Source organism: Sebastes fasciatus, chromosome 20, assembly GCF_043250625.1.
Source record: "Sebastes fasciatus isolate fSebFas1 chromosome 20, fSebFas1.pri, whole genome shotgun sequence".
Taxonomy (NCBI): Eukaryota; Metazoa; Chordata; class Actinopteri; order Perciformes; family Sebastidae; genus Sebastes; species Sebastes fasciatus.
This window is the reverse complement of record NC_133814.1, coordinates 15,203,936-15,223,091: the sequence shown is the minus strand read 5'-3', so window position 1 is coordinate 15,223,091 and position 19,156 is coordinate 15,203,936. Positions and strand designations below refer to the sequence as shown.

At 39.0% G+C, this 19,156-nt stretch overlaps 1 protein-coding gene across 3 annotated transcripts; it reads left to right on the top strand.

The window, feature by feature from the left end:
• The first annotated feature begins 183 nt into the window (after positions 1-183).
• lgi1b (leucine-rich, glioma inactivated 1b) lies at positions 184-17,256 on the top strand. 3 transcript variants are annotated; one of them, XM_074619879.1, is made up of 11 exons: positions 184-201; positions 1,596-2,033; positions 2,217-2,288; positions 5,411-5,482; positions 6,155-6,226; positions 9,762-9,833; positions 11,514-11,683; positions 11,883-12,047; positions 12,710-12,930; positions 13,263-13,509; positions 14,413-17,256. In XM_074619879.1, the coding sequence occupies exons 2-11, from the start codon at positions 1,828-1,830 to the stop codon at positions 14,760-14,762; spliced, it is 1,647 nt and encodes a 548-aa protein (XP_074475980.1). In that variant the 5' UTR covers positions 184-201; positions 1,596-1,827; the 3' UTR covers positions 14,763-17,256. The 3 variants fall into 3 exon arrangements, with proteins under 3 accessions (XP_074475980.1, XP_074475978.1, XP_074475977.1); XM_074619877.1 differs by lacking the exon at positions 184-201 and adding an exon at positions 1,327-1,457; XM_074619876.1 differs by lacking the exon at positions 184-201 and having other exon boundaries at positions 1,382-2,033.
• Positions 17,257-19,156: the final 1,900 nt, after the last annotated feature.

Below are 19,156 nucleotides of genomic sequence, written 5' to 3'. Positions count from 1 at the left end.
TGGAGCAAATATTATTAAAAAAAGGTTATTTTTATAAAACGGTCACTATATCCTGACAGTAGTGCATGAGACAGTTAATCTGAAAAAAATCATGTGTCTCTGTGTCCTCCGGTGTCCTCCGGTGCTCCCAATGGCATCTGCAAGACCGGAGGAAAACAACCAATCAGAGCCGAGCTGGAGCCTTGCCGTCTCTGAGCAGCTGTCAATCACTCGCAAACTCCGATCAAACGGTCAAACTAGGCAGCGCTGATCTAATATAAATCAATATTCTGTTACTGTAATGCCTATTTCTCGCCTCAAATGTTTTCAGAAACATCTTGTAGTGTACTATTTAGCTGGAAAATGAGAAAGTTTGTGACCCGGCAGCCGTGTTGAGATCAGTCGAGGAAATACCAAGCACCGCCCACCAGCTGGAGCACAGCCAATAGGAACGCTCAATAGGAGCGCCCTCTCCGTGAAATGACCTGTGATTGGCCAAAGTCTCCCGTCACGGGCTAGATTTTTTAAAAGCCTGAAAACAGAGCCATGAGGAGGTGCAGAAGTCTAGTTTTCTCTCAGAACACATGAATCACAATATACTGAAAGGTTATTATGGATTTTTTGTCCAATGATGCCAAAAACATTCTGCCTACTGCCTCTCTAGGGAGGAGGGGGGGACAAAGGAGGACGGTCTGCAGGACAGATAATAATGCACTTTCATAGACTAAGCTACTGGAGTTACCCTGCACTATACTCATTTTTAACAGTCTCTTCTGCACTACATTCACTTTTTTTAATAGTCCTGTATCACAGCTGTTACCCTGCACTATATTCAGTTTTAACAGTTTTCTTCATCTCCTTGTATTTTTATATCTGGTATATTTTTTTTTTGTACTTTGTACTTTGCACTACTAACTTTTTACTGCCTTTTTTTAATTTCCCTCAGGATCAATAAAGTTACTATCTATCTATCTATCTATCTATCTATCTATCTATCTATCTATCTATCTATCTATCTGTCTATCTATCTATCTATCTTTAAATGGGTTTATAGGAGTAAAAAAAAAAAAGAATACTTTATGCCATGTCATAATTTGTTATCACATAATGAATGTGTTTATTTTTAAGCATATCTTCTTTTCACAGTTAATGTCATTATAATGCCAAAGCAAGAAGAGAAGAAAAGATGCAGCTTGTGAATGAGAGAGAGAGAGAGAGGCAGGTGCATTTGCACAGAGGCCTCATGAATAGCTGCTTTCCCATTAACGATGCACGGCTCTGAAGCGCGCATAAATAATAGCTGGCTGTGCTGATAAAAAAGCGCACCTTGGGGCCTCCCCCTCCTCTCTCTCTCTCTCTCTCTCTCTCTCTCTCTCTCTCTCTCTCTCCTCCATCTCTCTCTTTCTTTCTCTCTCACGGGAATTTACTTGTTTGTCCCTTTCATGGCGGCAGCATTGAGTCTACAAGACAACTTATTTGTAAGCACCAGACTAATAAGAACCACATTTTTGTGATTTTGTGTTTTAGATTTTTCATGACAAAAAAAAAAATCTGTTTGTTTTTTTTTGTTTCCATGTCTGTCCTGCATTTGTAATCCTGCTCTTTGCTGCTTGCAGAACGAATCCGCTGCTGGACCGGTGCCTTCCTATTGAGACGCAAGAAGCATAGACACCAGCCTGCATCTCTGAGCGCACAACAAAACAAACACCAGCAGCTTCTATCACCAAAAACAAACACAGGAACATCTTTTTAAAGACTTTTTTAAATCCGAGGGGTTACAAATCGTGCAAGATTTTTTTTTCCTGAGAAGTTGCATGTTGCAGGAGTAGTATTATACTCGAAGGAGGAATGGGATACCCGGGTGCAGGATGGAGAGGCTGCTGGACGCTCCTGGTTTGGGTCGCTGCTGCTGTCAGCTTGTTGTCGGTCCCAGCAGACGGACGGAGACTGAGACAGCCCAGATGTCCCACCGGATGCACCTGCACCAAGGACAATGCCCTGTGTGAGAATGTCCGATCCGTGCCTCACACTTTCCCATCCGACGTCGTGTCACTGTGAGTCCTCCTGCTCCTGTACCTGAATATATAGACTCTTGATTTTTTTTTTTTATTGTTGTTCATCTTGTGAATTGTCAGGAATAGCTTATAAAGGCTGCCTGTCTCTGCCTTTCAGTGTATACCTCATCTTTATTATACTTTTATTAGATCAATTCATAATGTGTTCTCTACATCATTCAGATCTTTTGTTAAGTCTGGATTTAATGAAATCACTGGAGGAAGCTTTGTCCACACGCCTGCCCTGCAACTGCTGTGAGTATCTATCTATCTATCTCTATATATCTGTCTGTCTATCTATCTATCTATCTATCTATCTATCTATCTATCTATCTATATATCTATATATATATCTATATATCTCTATATAGCTCTATCTCTCTCTCTTTCTCTATCTATCTATCTATCTTTATCTCTCTATATCTATATATCTCTATCTCTATCTATATCTATATATCTCTATATAGCTCTATCTATGTATCTATCTATCTCTCTATAGCTCTATCTATCTCGATATATTTCTATATCTCTAGCTATCTCTATCTATCTATCTGTCTGTCTATCTCTCTCTCTCTCTATCTCTCTCTATCACTATATATCTATATATCTCTATCTATCTCTATATCTATATCTATATAGCTCTATATAGCTCTCTCTCTCTCTCTCTCTCTCTTTCTCTATCTATCTATCTATGTATATCTATCTATCTCTCTATCTCTATATCTATCTCTATATCTATAATTATCTATCTCTCTCTCTATCTATATCTATATCTATATATATCTCTATCTCTATTTATATCTATCTTTCTCTCTATATCTATATCTATCTCTCTCTCTATATATATCTATATCTCTCTCTATCTATTCATATATATCTATCTCTTTCTCCATTTTCAGTGTTTTACAGAATCAAACAATGAGGAGTCCCAGAGGACATGCATAGACTGTCTGATATGCAGATTTAAAGGGGGATTCTCTGTAATGGTGTCAGGATTATGCAATAGACCACATGGCTACAGCCACTAACAGCCGGGGCTGGTGGAGAGAGAGGAGCTATAGAGAGCCAGAGATAAATAATGAACATGCTCTTTTTTCTCCCCCCAAAGATAGCACTTACAAAAAACAGTAAAATCATAATTACAGTTTAGAGTTTATCTTTGACATATGACATCTATTATTATACATCTTGGTATAGGACTAGAGTCAATTGGGCAATTTGTTATTGCAAATCCACAAATGAACAGCAAGGTCAGGCTTAACTCTGCTCCCTAATCACGCTTGTTTCAGTTTATTGCACGCTGTCACTGAGCATCGCTTTCGTCTCAGTCTTGGCATCACTTCTTCCATATGCTCAGATGGCACTTAATCAGTCTGGATGTGCATGAAGGCTTGTGACCAACAGAAGGAGGGTAAATTTAACTGGGGGAAATGAATGAGTGGCATCGTCCCCTCTGTCATTATTTCCTGCCACGGTGACCTGGAGTAGGTTAACCTCCATTAGAGAACCTCTTAATCAATGGGGCTTCTCTATGGCCAACATTGTGGGTGTAAAATGTCACTGGTTTGCTGAGCGTGCAGTGAGAAATACACACAAAGAGCTTCACTACAAATTAGGTTTCCAGCATTTTGACATCTTGGAATTATAAGGTTTTGACTTATGGCCGATCTCTTCCACTGGATTTACAGTGTTTTGAAGAAAAACCCTATAAAACGATTTAATGAGGTGCACAATATATTCACGTTGGACACTAATCTTACATTACTGGTTTAAAGGGTGACTCAAAAAACATGTGGGAGGAGGCCTCCATTCCTCTCTTTCATTAATGTCATGAAAAACATGTAGGAGTGATCTGCCATCTTTTAGTCATTTCATTCATTACTGTGGGCACGAATGCTGAATGAGTCTGTTGTCCGTTACAGTAACGCTCTCCGTCCCTCGGGTTTGGACTTAGAGTTACCAATGTTGGTAATAGGCAATAATAAATCATAACTTTTATCCAATATGATTAAATGAGTTGAAAGATAAACTGCCAGGTTTTGTTATATAGTGCCAAACAGCATCCCGACATATTAAAGGTACAGTGTGTAGGATTTAGTGGCATCTAGCGGTGTGGTTGCAGATTGCAACCAACTGGGTACCCCTCTGCTCACTCCGGTAGCGCAAGATCAAAAAGTGGCTGATGGCGTGCCACTGTGGTTCAGCGGCAGAAGCTGGTCTCTGGAGTGGTATGCCGCTACTGTTCCACCAGCATATACCGTTTCCTAAAGGCAGGCGCCGCTTGAAAGTAGTAGGCCACTGTCAGACTGTCATACCAGTACCGGCTCCTAATATTTTTTTCTGTCTTTATTAACAACATGTCACTGTAAATATAAGTAAATAAAGTAATATGACCTTGGTGATGTACCCTGAAGCTAATAATAGAGGTAGCCTAAATATTATATGCCAAAAATAATACAATCATTATTTGGTTAGTTGGCTCTAAATTTCTGTTATCGATTAGTCAGACTGTCTACAGTGGCTAGGAGGCTAGCTCTAACCTTGGGGTACATCGGCAAGTATCAAATTACTTTATTTACATATATTTAAGGCGCCATGTTGTTAATTAAGACAGAAAAGATATCAGGAGCTGGTTATTGTTATGACAGTCTGACAGTGGCCTGCGGTTAGGAAACGGTATATGCCGGTGGAACAGGAGCGGCATACCACTCCCAGAGACCGGCTTATGCTGCTGTACCATAGCGGCACGCCATCAGCCACTTTCCGATCTTGGCTGCGGTAACATAAGTCACCGTGTGCAAAACCGTGGTAATGCCGTTTACCTCACCCAGAGGCCATCCTTACCATAATAACACTACTTTAGGAGCAACAGAAGTCAGATGGTAGCTGGTGGTAACACGGTTTTGCACTCTGCGGCTCACGTTACCGCAGTTTCACAAACGTGCCGGGGAAATACTGTGGCCTTCAGGTAACGTAAGATGCAAAAGGCTCTCTCTAGAGCCAGTGTTTGGTTTGTCCGTTCTGGGCTACTGTAGAAACATGGCGGTGCAACATGGCAGACTCTGTGAAAAGGACCCGCTGCCTTATGTAGATATGAAGGACTCATTCTAAGCTAAGGAAAACATAACGATTCTTAGTTTCAGGTGATTATACACTAATGAATATTGGGTTATGAATATTATATTATATTTCTGCTAATAGATCCCCCGAAATGTTACACACAGTTCCTTTAAGATTTCCCCCCAGCTGACTGTTGATGTTTTCAAGTTCAACCCAGTTCACTTTTGAGTTACGAAACATGGAAAATGTAGGGATTTAGTAGCGCTGTGGGAACCATATCAAAACTATTCTCACTGTTTTATTGTTTTTCTTCACAGATTGTTCACAGCGAATTCATTGGACCTAATTGATGAGGATGCATTCCTGGGTTTACCACATCTCGAATATCTGTAAGTATTCATCTTTCATTTATAAATGTTTGATATAGACATTTGTGTGGAGAAGGGTCGTAAAACACACAAACTGTTCCCAGTTGCATACTTTCTGTTTCGTACTAATAGGAGTTGTCTGGCGTACACCAGTAACCATCAATCAAACATACTCCCATTTTCCAATCTGTAACCAGCAAAACACGTTTTTCTAAAGATTCATTGAGTGAGTGTAGCATTCTGGTACAACAGTGTCCGTCAACACCGCACTCAAAAATGGAGCAATATTGGCATGCATGCACGCTGGCATTTTAAAGCTCCCACACAGGTGTTTTTACTTATGTTGCCTGGTTGGAGGACGATCATTTACATCTTTATGATTCTTATTATTCCAAAAAAAGTTTGCTGACCTCAGCCTAATTGAAAACACCTGTTTGGTTGTGTAAGGCCTTTAAAGTATAACTTATTCTGACATTTTTCTTGGTATTGGATACCTGGTTTGTATACAGTGTAATCTGTAATTAGGACAGAGCTCAGGATTTCTACACATCCCTGCTGAGGGTGGAGAAGACAAGCAGAAAGTTGAAGGATTTTAGTTTTTTTGTGTCACAAAATATTTTATATTTGTTTGGAATTAGTCATAGTGTTAATCCTGATCTATCAAAATGCTGATGAAATACTTCTTATTCACAGATTTATTGAAAACAACAAAATCGCATCGATATCCCCATACGCTTTCCGGGGCCTGAAAGCACTGATACATCTGTAAGTATTTATATTCTGTGGTGGCCATGTTTCTTTCTTCTTTCCTTCCTCCTTTATTCCTGTCCCAGGAAACTTGCCGCACTGTTCCTTCTTACTTCCTCTCCAGTTTTTTTATTATTCATTACTTTATCTTTACTTCTAATCATTAACAAACTGCACAGCCACTTTCACATTCTCTGTTTAAGTCATTTCTCTGTGGGAGAGGTAAGGGGATATTAGTATTCATGGTATTCTAGCATAAACTGTGCAGCAATTTCCTGTTTCTCTCTCTCTCTGTATCACTTTGTCATTGTCTGAAATGCAAAGGTAGGCAGAAGTGTTGCTGCCAGTGGTGATGTCCAGCTGGATCAGGTTGCTGAAGGGCAGATCTGGATGTCACAATGCCTTAGTAGACCAGCAGAGTTGTTCTTCACACATTTATGGCAAAAGAAAAAGATGAATGATTTTGTGACTTTAAAGCTGGAGTAGGTAGAATTGGAGCAAATATGATAAAAAAAATATATATATTTTTATAAAACAAAATCCTGACAGTAGTGCATGAGACAGGTAATCTGAAAAAAATCATGTGTCTCTGTGCCCTCCGGTGCTCCTAATGGCATCTACAAGATTTCACAGACCGGAGGAAAACAACCAACAAACCGATATTAATTAATATTCTGTTACTGTTATGCCTATTTCTCGCCTAAAATGTTTTCAGAAACATCTTGTAGTGTACTGTTTAGCTGTAAAATTAGAAAGTTTGTGACCCGGCAGCCATGTTGAGATCAGTTGAGGAAATACCAAACACAAGCAGCGCAAACTTTCTAATTTTAAAGCTAAACGATACACTACAAGTTGTTTCTGAAAACATTTAAGTTGAGAAATAGTAAGTGTAAACACTGTTCTATAGTACTGAACTGTGAAGCTTGCCAAAACTAAAGATAGTTGAGAACATGAGTGACCTGCAGGTCAAGAGGTCAAGACTTTCACATGGGAAATTCCTGAAAGCATGGGGCCCTTTTTTAGAGGCACTGTAAATACTTGATTACCAAGTGCAGCTTGACTACATCACACAGTATTCAATCATCCATCGCAAGTCATTGGCGTGACAGTTAGCTTTCCATATGGCATGCTGGCAGTAACTGGGGAGGGATTGTTTAATTGTTTATATACATCCTTTGTTTTGACTTGTTTATTAGTTGGCATTGGTGCCAGCTGCTAATAATGTATACTCATACCTGTCATTCTTCTTTGGTTACCGAATAGCGCTGTACTTTTGCTATATACTGCAACAAAAAACAATAAAAAGATCTTGATTTAAAAAAGAGGTCAAGACTAAATATAACTGTACTGTAACTTTACACCGAGTCTCTGAAAGGTCGTCCCTAACAGTTTATGCAGTGCAGCCAAGTACTTTCATACTTGTGTTCCTCATCATTTATGCCTTGATGTATGAATGGAAGGGTGACTTTTAAGTCTCCCCCATCACATCTTTTAAATTTAGGAGATGTTGTATGTAAAGGGAAGGACTGAAATATGAGAGGTTTAATGGTTTAATAGCATTTATTCTCGCATGCTTTTGGTGAGAGAACGTATAACTCCGATAAGAAACTGCAAATGTTAGTGTTAATTACAACATTAGTGGCTCTCTAAGAGAAAAAAGTGACATAAACTGGGACAGATGATCGAAAGTAAAAAGTTAAACATCAATACTGATTTCCCACAATTTATGCTTTTACAGAAAACATAACTTCACACGTTGATACTCAAGCAAACACATCCACAGACCTGACAAGGCTCTGCATTCATTATGCCTTGAGCACTAATAGATATTATTGACGGTGACTTGTCTGTTGGAACCTGTAATAATCCACATCAGAGGAAATGTTGCCTCACATTAATAAGGGTTTAGTCAACACAAGAGGAAATGTTAGAGAGAGAGTAGAGACCACATTCAGACCAAGAAGTGCTGCACTATTTGAAACTTACAATTGTCATTCTGAACTAATGATACAATTTAGTGTTGTCAAAAATATTGAAGTATCGATACATATCGATACTTCAATATTTGAAACAGTTTTAATGCTTATTTTCTGCAGTATCAATACACGGGTATCAGCTGCACTTTCTGCTCTCTCTTCTCTCCGACAGCGAGTTGACACACACACACCGCTATTTATCTTTTTAAAAAAAATCTAAAATGTTATGCCCTCAATGTTGTGTCGATTTTCCCCCGTGGTATTGAAAACAATATAGATTTTCAAGGTATTGTATTGAAGTTAGAAATGTCAGTATCATGACAACACTAATACAATTTCTTTTGCAACTCTTGAAAAGCTGGTTTACCAAGATTTGTAATGCCCTTATCGTTAAGTGTAGTGTTAAAGCCATAGTTTGACATTTTGGGAAAAACCCTTATTTGCTTTCTTGCCAAGATTTAGATGAGAAAGTCAGTACCGCTGTCACATCTGTCCATTCATTATGAAGCTACAGCCTTATCTTAGTATAGACTGGAAACAGCTGGGGAAAGTTCCCGATTTATCTAATTTGCTTATTCTGTACAAAAATACCGTCACCGTGGTTTCCAAGCAACCAGCTGTGACACCAGGAAGTCACTGCAAGCCCCAAAATGGTTGTGTCAAGAAGGTAACCCGCAAATTGCAAAAACTCTCACGAGACTCGCTGCCCGATGACCTATCCTAACCAGAACCATTCGAGGTCACTGCCTAACCATTTTGCAAGAGTTTCCCAATTTGCGTGTTACCTTCTACACACTACCCCAAGAAATACTCTATCTGTGTAAAACCACAACTTGTCATTTTCACAATTTATTTGTACAACTTAAACAAAAGAGAAGATCTGTAAGAACTAAGATTATGACTCAGAAAGTTGCATGCAACCACATGATGATAAAGTGCTCCTTCCCTGTTGTATACCTTGTTTTAGAGGAAAGTAAACAAAGAATGATGGATAAATGCATTATTAGAGGGCATTTTAAATGTGTCACATTTACAGTTAATACATTATTAAAGGGCTCAGGCTGGAATCCTGTCCACTCTGCTCTATCCCCATCTGTTTGGAGAGTGCATTCCTGCACAAATTCAAAGTAAAATGGCCTCCCTCTCAAACTCTCAAATAAATAATGCAGTGTTCATGAATTACGCTGACATTTCATTTCATTCACATCTCTTTCTGGTTTTGGAGTTCAGTCTCTCGCTCACAAATGAAACGCCTCTATAGGACCAGGTTTAACTGGCTGGCAAAAATATCATCCACACCTTGGAGAAGGATATTTCCCTCTATTTGACAGCTCTTACATATCAAACAATGTCCCATAAATATTGTCAGGGCATTCTGACTTGTGCATCCCTTACATTTGGTTGCCTGTAATTGTGTTTGAATTAGTTTATTCTACTCTTGTCCGTCCGTCTAACAGAAAGGATGAAAAGCCTAGGACACAGTGTAATAAGTCAATGTCTATTACCTGTAGAGACCGGAGACAATCTTCCTCTAACTCAATCACTGTGTGTATTATATTTTTCTCTTTGTTGATTAGGAGTCTGGCTTACAACAACCTTGAGACGCTGCCAAAAGATGTCTTCAAGGGCATGGATGCTTTAACCAAAGTGTGAGTTCAGTCTCTCTTTCACTCAGGGTGCTTTTATTGAGACACAGACATTTAGTAATCAGTTAAAGGGTAGAATGTGAGATTTCCATGTTGGGTTTTTTTTTAAAGCAGGTTTAGGTTTTATATAAACAGCCAATTTGTACGAAAAGACGTATGAATTTTGGCGTGGCATTTGTATGCCATGTAGTCTGTACTGATTGCAATGTAAACAGATCCGCGTAAATATGCTACACTCAGAGCTAGTGACTTAAAATAAAAAGCAAGAAAGACTGCTTATGGCGAGCAGGTTATTAAGTATAAGTGAGGGGTTTTGTTGCCTCAACCTAACTGTGGACGTTGCCGTAGTTTTGTTGCGAGGCATACAAATGACACACGAAAAGCAGCGTACAAATGACACGTGGAATGTCCGTGGAATGTTGCTATTTATGCCCCTTCCTGTGAGTATCAAAACGCTCAATCCACAGATAAATACACACAGCCTGTATTCAGAAACTGTGCCTTTAAACGATCCGTCAGCACTTCCGTAACATTGTGCTGTCACAACTATACAGTCACAGGTAGAAGTGCCGTTAAACTTAGTGTAGTTGACACACACCCAGTCAGTCCTCGGCTGGAGTGATGATGTGAAGACGGCGACAGCGCAGATGCGGAAGAGCGCAAAACGCTGACCAATCAGGCATTCTTGGGAGGGGTTCTTAAAGAGACAGGCACTAAAACGGAGCGTTTCAGACAGAGGGTGAATATACGTATATTTAGACAGACAATATGAGAAAAATAATGTGTTTTTCGAACATTGAAGCACATAAACATGTTCTAGTAGAAACCCAAAATACAAGTATGCACCTGAAAATGAGCATGATATGTCCCCTTTAATTAATCTATTTTCTGATTCATTGATTTATTCTACAACAGACAATTCTGTGGATATATGTGTGCAAGGTTAAAGTTAATATATGAGTTGATTTGTAATAGATAATATCGATTCTTGATATTTATTCCGAAATAGTCAAGTAGGATAGTGGACCAATAGAACTCAAATGTTTTTGGTAGACGTGGTAAAGGATTTTTCTTCCTTTGTCTTCTTCTCTCTTTTCTCAAACTGTGGGATTAAATACAGCAATATTGTGAGGTCATAGTGCTAAAAAGGAAAGGAGAAGAATTCCTACACTAAACAGAGGATGTAAAAGTAAAAAAAAAGGGGGCACAGTGAGGAGGAAAAGAAGTAATAAAAGATTGTAGAAGAAGCTATTCCCTGCTGCAAATGGAAAAAAGGTAAAGATCTGAAGGAGAGGAGGAAAGCTTGTGTTAGGATGCCAGCATGTCAGAGTAAACGGTAAACAAGTCAATTACAGAGAAAAGAATTGGATCCTCGCTTTTGTCACACGGACACAATCAGCTTGAATAATGCAGGCTACAGTGTTTGTGTGTGTGTGTGGATTCAATGCACACATCCAAGGTCAACAGCAATTCAGACTGAGAGCGGGCGACGAGCAGAGACTACTCAGGAGGAGATAAGACACTTGTTGTTGTGGCTTTCCTGGCTGGAAGCCAAAGTGCAACCAAGGAGGGGACGGGAGAATAGTAAGCTGAACAGGAATTGGAAATATAACAGCTTAAAATACATGTTTCAACAGTAATGTCTTAACAAATCTGTCCCATGTGGTTCGTCCTTACGTGTAGGGATCTACGTGGCAACAACCTGATATGCGACTGTAAACTCAAGTGGTTGGTGGAGTGGATGCACCACACTAATGCCACCCTGGACCAGATCTACTGTAGCGGTCCACCCTCTCACCAGGGGAAGAAGATCAACGACCTGCTGCCACACTCTTTCGACTGCATCACAGCAGGTATCATCTTCCTGTCATTAGCTTTCTGTCACCAGTTAACCCTTTTCCCTCTTGTTTCCTTCCTGTTCTCATCAATAATATCAGTGCTGAGATCAAGCTGACATGTTATTGCTGCTACGTGTTCATGGGAGAATGTATCAATTAGAATTGATTATTCAAAGATAAAGGACAGAGTTCATTGTCATGTCATGCTTTTCAGAGTTTGCCTCCTATCAGTCGCTGAAGTTTGAATCCATTTCGGTGGGGGCCTTCACCTTTGGCGAAGATCAGTATGTTGTGTTTGCTCAACCGTTTGCTGGGACTTGCAGCTTCCTGGAATGGGATCACGTTGAGATGACCTTCAGAACTTACGACACCATCGAAAGTGAGTCAATAAACAAGCGAAGAGCAGCATCGGTGTTATGAGGGAAAACCTGTGGAAATGTGTTATTGTTAATGGGGTCATTATAATCGAGTATTAAAGAGGACCTATTATGCTTATTTTCAGGTGCATACTTGTATTTTGGGTTTCTACTAGAACATGTTTACATGCTTTAACTTCAAAAAAATTGCTTTATTTTTCTCATACTGGCTCTTTTCACCTTCTATCTGAAACACTCTGTTTGAAAAGCCCAGTCTGCTCTGATTGGTAAGCTGGCCCACTCTGTTGTGATTGGTCAACCGAACCAAACTCCACTCAAGCTCCACTCTAACTAGCTTTGTTTGATGGCGTGCCAAACTAGCCGCTAGGCAGGTATTATGCAAATGGGTTACTTGGTGACATCACCACGTTACGAAAGAAAAGGCAGGACTTCAATCAAGGCGTTTCAGGCAGTTCAAGAGCAGTGTTTCTGTGGGGGAGAGTAACTCCCTTTGGCATGGACTTTGGGCTTTGTAACTTTGCAGACCTTTTACATGCACAAAAAACTATAGAACACACTACAGGAAAGGGAAAAAGAACAAAACATATAGCAGTGGGTCCTCTTTAATGGTTATCTGTCCAGTATATTAATAATATTGTTATTCATCTTCTCTTTTCTTGTTCAGGCACCTCCACCGTGGTCTGCAAGCACATGGTGATTGACAACCATCTCTTTGTAATTGTGGCCCAGCTGTTCGGGGGCTCGCACATTTACAAGCGTGACACCTCCGCCAACAAGTTCATCAAGATCCAGGACATTGACATCCTGAAGATTCGCAAACCTAACGACATCGAGACATTCATGATCGACGGGGAGTCTTTCTTTGTCATCGCTGACAGCTCTAAGGTTGGCTACTTTTTGCTTTTCCATTATTCAATTTTATATATATAGTATATAATACATCATATTGTGCAGGTGTTCTTGTTATTGTGTCCAGCCCCTGTATGCGTAGTGCTCCTCTAAGCTACTCTTCCCGCCATGTCAACCATTCTTTCCCCCCTGGTGTCCTTCTCTGCAGCATGTCGGCATTGCCAAATGTTCGCATATGCTCTCACATATGTTTGGGGACTCTCAGGCGCACATAGACACACACTCATTTGTGGCCCAATACTCATACTAAGCACAAATCCATTTGTTTCAGTACGTTTTGAATGACATGAAACGCGTTCCTCTCGCAGGCCGGCTCCACAACGGTGTACAAATGGAACGGCAACGGCTTCTACTCCCACCAGTCGCTCCACCCGTGGTTCCGGGATACAGATGTCGAATATTTGGAGATCTCCAACAAACCCCACCTGATCTTGTCCAGCAGCTCCCAGAGGCCCGTTGTCTACCAGTGGAACAGGAGCCAGAAAAAATTTGAACGCAGGACCGACATCCCGGAGATGGAGGACGTCTTCTCTGTCAAACACTTCCGGGTCAAAGGTGAGAGCTGCAGCTTGAGTAGCAGTGTATGAACACACACACAAGGTTTTATTTTTGCATTGGCTAAAAAGACAGAGGTACTTTATCACTCGGCAGCTGAGCCATTTTGACTTCATGCGCAACTGAGCAACTTTCATAGGATTGAACGGGAGCCCGCATACAACGCTGTATCCAGTTCTCTTTATACATCCATGTTCACAACGACTCTTCAGAAACCTACTGGTGACGTCACGGAGACCATGTCCATATTTTATGCAGTCTAAGTGCTCAATACGGAATTCAGAGTATATCTATTGCCTCCACACGGCTCTCGACCGCCGTATGAATGCAGAGCGGCGGCAATTAGATACCCAGTGTGGCACAACAGAGAGACTCACATGCACTAAAATGCACGAGAAAACTCAGATTACATCACACACAGAGGGAGGGTGACTTCATTCTCTGCTCAGGATGCCATTACTCCTCTATATCTTTACATTGTGAATAGTTGTTTTGCTACTATATTAATGCTCTGTATCCCATATATAGAAACTGTAAGATAGTCTGGGGTCTGTCATATGATTAACAGTTCCTCTGATGTGTTTAATTAAATAAAACCATTTATGTCTCACACACTTATCTGTAATTTATGACACTTTAGGTCCTCATTGCTCATAGGCATTCATTTTTAAAGGTGGTAAGAGGCAATGTAAATGTCCACTGCCATAAAACCTGCTCATAAATCATTACTGCATAACATTCTCTGTATTTTGTCTTTCTAAAGGGACAGCTCATCTATTAGGGACTCTTTGCTATAGATAACAAGCTATGAATTCTTTTGGAATTACATAAACTGTGTTTGTTTAGTAGCTAGATTTAGTAGCCTAATGTGTAAACTAAACAGTCCCTTGAATCTTTTCAAAGGTGATCTGTTTATATGCCTGACAAGATTCATCGGGGACTCCAAGGTGATGCGCTGGGACGGTGCCATGTTCAAGGAGGTCCAGACATTTCCTTCCCGCGGCTCCATGGTGTTCCAGCCCGTCTCCATCGGCAACTGGCAGTATGCCATCTTAGGCAGCGATTATTCACTGACGCAGGTCTACCAATGGGACACCGAGAGGGGCCAGTTTGTCCCATCCCAGGAGCTGAATATCCAGGCGCCTCGGGCATTTTCTCTGGTTGCCATTGACGACCGGGTGTTCCTGCTTGCATCCAGCTTCAAGGGGAAAACGCAGATCTATGAGCACCTCATGATCGATTTGAGTAATTAAATTGGGACAAATTAGCTACCGTTCAAATGCTCTCTTCTTGTGTTGAACTTGTCAGTCCCATTAGAATCCACCAGCAATTCCCATCTACATGTAAGTTTAAACAAAAGGAAGTTTCAAGCTCAAACTATCTAAAGAGATATCTCAAATCCAGTTCAGGACCTTTAGGTTGAGTTGAAATTCTTGCATTTGTTTTGATCATTGCGTTTATTTTAAAGGCGCTATTGATAACATTCAGCCACTAGATGTCGTATTCTCCTTCCCCCGTTCCATTGCATTCACTTCACAACAAGTCATTGCCAGACACTTACCGTCAATCTCAGCCAGTTTTTTTTCCACACTAACAGGCAACTTGATTGCTGACGACACAGAGATACCACGTGATACCAACGTTGTTACACTATTGCATCATAAATATGATCTCTCTTTTTTCAATAAATTTTGACTTTTACTGAGGACTGAGGCAATTACAGAGACGGACGGAGCGCCGCGTCGCTCGCTCTGTGTGTTTGAGAGAGAGGAGGGAAGAGAAGGTGGAAGGTAGGCTAATGTTTCTGTATGTTTAAGAATTAAAATGTTAACGTTATGAATACTTCGTTATATTTTCTTTTTGTTTACCGTCAGATGTCGATACCGTTGACTTCTTTCTCCGAAGCATCGTCTGTTTTAGACTACCGGTTTGTACGAACGCCATTGCTACCAAGGACGTATAAAGAGCCGATTTCTTTACTGTTCCGCCGCAAAAAAGATTCCAACATTCCAATAATTGTGCATCCCCATTTTCCCTCGGTCACGTGCGTCCCACGTGTCACGGCCCCACAGTTTGAGAACCACTGTACTATTGGCTCACAAGCCTTGTTAGAACCTTGTCCGCAAAGATAAACAAAACATTCCTTTTGGACCCGCCAACATTTTTAAGCCGTACTTTTATTTGGCACCTTTCTAAAAGCTCTGTGGACGTATTGTTTGTTTGTTTTTTTAATATTCGTCTACATAAAAATGTTATCAATAAGACCTTAAAGAGATCTAACATAATTTCCATTTCATTGACAATATATTCCACACAGTCCCTGATGCCTGATGTTTGGCAACCTGCTGCAACTACTTCATTTTTATGAGCTCCTTGTATTCTCATCTTGATTCCTCACTATTTGGAAATGCCTTATACTCCATTTGAAAAAAACATAATTCCACTCCGAGTGCGAACTGACTATCTTTCAGGAAAAACAAGCAATGAAATCACTGCTTTTGTCTTTTATTCAACCTTGCAGGTGCAGTTATTAGACATACAGTATAGTATGTCTCAACTCCATACATTGTTTGTTATTTTTATTGTAGGAATTTGATAGGAAAGATGTAGAAGTTTGGTAGTGCTAAAGACGACCATGCAATAACAGGCAGATAGGTAAATATTCTTGTGGGAGACATGTTCAGATTTAAGTGTACAGTTTCGTCTTAGAAAAACTTTGGACACAACAACTTTTTCTTAATTTAAGTCTTCTTTAATTTAACCAAGTATTTCAGGAAAATTGTCATTACAAGAGATTATTCACAATGAAACGTAAGCTACTGAGATATGTGAACATTGTAAACAAGCAATGGATCATATGACTCATATGTGACAGAGTCTGGGTTGTTGGACACCTTGTAGAAGATGGACAATCTCACAAATGTGAACCCACGTTTAATGATAATGTAACAGCAGCAACACTGTAGATAGCAATGTCAGGGGTAGTTTCTTACTATAATAAGACCTGAGCTTGAAAATGATGCAAGCTTCCGACCAAATGCGGGTAAAATTTGGACTTCTTGTTAAGGATTATATGCATTCTTCCAGCCCAATTTGGCAGCTAGTCAACCTATCAGTCTTTTGGAATTACTTAAAGAAGTGACCCTGATATATGAAATCCACTAACCACTGTGAGAAACTGACCTTCTCTGTCCTGTCTACCACACGCATGACGCAGACACTCATGGTGTTGACTCCTGATGAATGACTCGCTAGAAGCGTCCCACTGTGTCGCCCGGCCCTCCCTCTTTCACTGCACTCTTGCCCCTTTTCTCCCTCATTGACAAAACCATTGTTGTCTTTACTCTGCAACTAAAAAAAAGCCACAACCACTGTGCAGCACCTGGTACCTTTGCTTTCACACGAGCTCCTCTTATTCTTACACAAAAGGAAACTGAATTCTGATAACAACTAACACTGATTTGCCAAATATAATGTTTACGTTTTTACAACACTGTGTAAAGTAATTTATATGATGTTGCTTTTGTATGTAGAGGGGACCACACTTTTATTTTTCATAGATATAGAATTTAGTGTAGATAAACGCTGTGTAACATTCTGCAAAACTGTGTAGGCTTACTTGTGTCAGTCTAATGATCTAGTTATTATCTAGTCTAGGTAAGGATAGAGGATATTAGCTATTCCTTTGTCATCCTGCTCATTGTATTTATGTACAGTGGTAATAAAATACACTAAAATGTTAAATCAGTTTTTTTTATTGTTGTTGTTGATTCGTCAGTATAAATTATGTTCTATTTCTCACAAAGTAAATCTGGATCTGGACACTAGTTTGATTGATATTCCCTTGAGTGCACAGTAATAATAATAATAAAAAGATTTAAGAATAAAAGAATAATAAAATAGAATTAAAAGAATTTCAAATTAAGATTTAAATAAAAAATTTGAGAAATGATTTGAGATGATTAAGATTCTTGACAAAACTATCAGTTTTTGCAAATGAACCTTTTTAATATTTACAGTTGTCAGCCAGTGTGTTGAGGGCACCCCACTGTGGTGGTAAATAAAAAGGGTTTAGCTGTGGCCTTGTAATGAATCCATTGTGGGTCCAAAATCCAGCTGTATGAACAAAAACATCAGTTACTTTCAGCAGATACATTGATGCCCCAGACCAACTCCAGTTGACATATACATAAACGTTTTGGAAAAAAAAAATGTTATATGTCTTTTTTTTTAATTTCAATAACATCAATATTACAAATCAAGAATGGGACGACAACAATTCTGAGAACGTAATCATTGCATATAACATATCTAACAGATAAATGTAACAGTAAGTAAACTATATAATAATAATAATAATAATAATAAAATAAAATAATAAAATAAAATAAAATAATAAATAATAAAATAACAGGGGGCTTACAGGGAACAATGAGAAAAGTGAGAAAAGCATTCACTTATTAAAAGGATAATTTAGCAATGCACATCTTGGGCAACATCTTATAAAACAAAAGGTGATCTTAAAAGTTTCATGGCCTTTATGTTTTTTTTTTTTTTTACAAATTTCAATGATCTGACAAAGTATGATTTCATTAATAAACACAATATAATAAGTTTTTTTCTGTTTTCCCCCTTACACATATGGATATGATGCTTTCCCATTAGAATGACTGTATTAATTCCAGAAGAAATGTGAAAGTTAAGATTTTCATGTCATAAATATGACTCATATTTATGATTTAGTCTAAATCAAATGTCTTAAAATGACATTATTTTGACTTAATAACTGTCCAAAGCAATAACTCTCTACATCTCACCTCTGTCTGACAGAGAACTCTCAGCTTTATAGTTTCTGTCACACCTCCATTCTGTTTGAGTCCTGCACTGTAAACAAGTGCTGTTAATTTACAGCAGGATTTCAACAGTATTAACCTGTTATTGCTAAAAGCAGTGCTTTACTGTTAATACAAAAGAAAACCTGTTTAATTACGCTCATAGGCCGTTTTTTAACTGAACTATAATGCATTCTTAAAAAACAGCACTTTACTGCTGATCAACTGTCTAAAGTAACAGTTTTATGCAGTATTTTTTTAATTCTGGGACCTGATCTGCACATGTGAGGCTTGTACATTGTACATGATTGTAAAATCAGTGAATTAGCTCTGTTCTTCACTCACATGTTGTTATGGTTTGTATTCTGTGCTTGTAGCCAGCTATAGACAGACATTTTGGGAAAAGTGTCAACAAGTGTATTATAGCCTTTTTCCTAACAAGTGCCTTTAATTGTATTTAGTGTGACTATTCCTATGTCTGTAACCTGCTAAGTCTATTCATCTAGGCAAAAAATAATGTTTATTAAAATGTATGAAAAAATACAACCTAAATAGTGCATTAAAACAAATCAGAAAGATAATGTAAAAGAAGGTGAAAAACAGCTATATAATGTATCTTTAAACAGTAAATTAACTGTAAAATACTGTGAAATTAATAAAAAAAAACAGTTCAAACTGTATTTTTCATTAACAGTACAAAGCTGTAAATTTCAGCGACAGTATAATAATGTTAATTTTACAGTAACATAAAGGCAACCCTGCTGCCAGTTCTTTACTGTTATTTTACTGGGAAATTCTTAACAGTGTGTAATAAT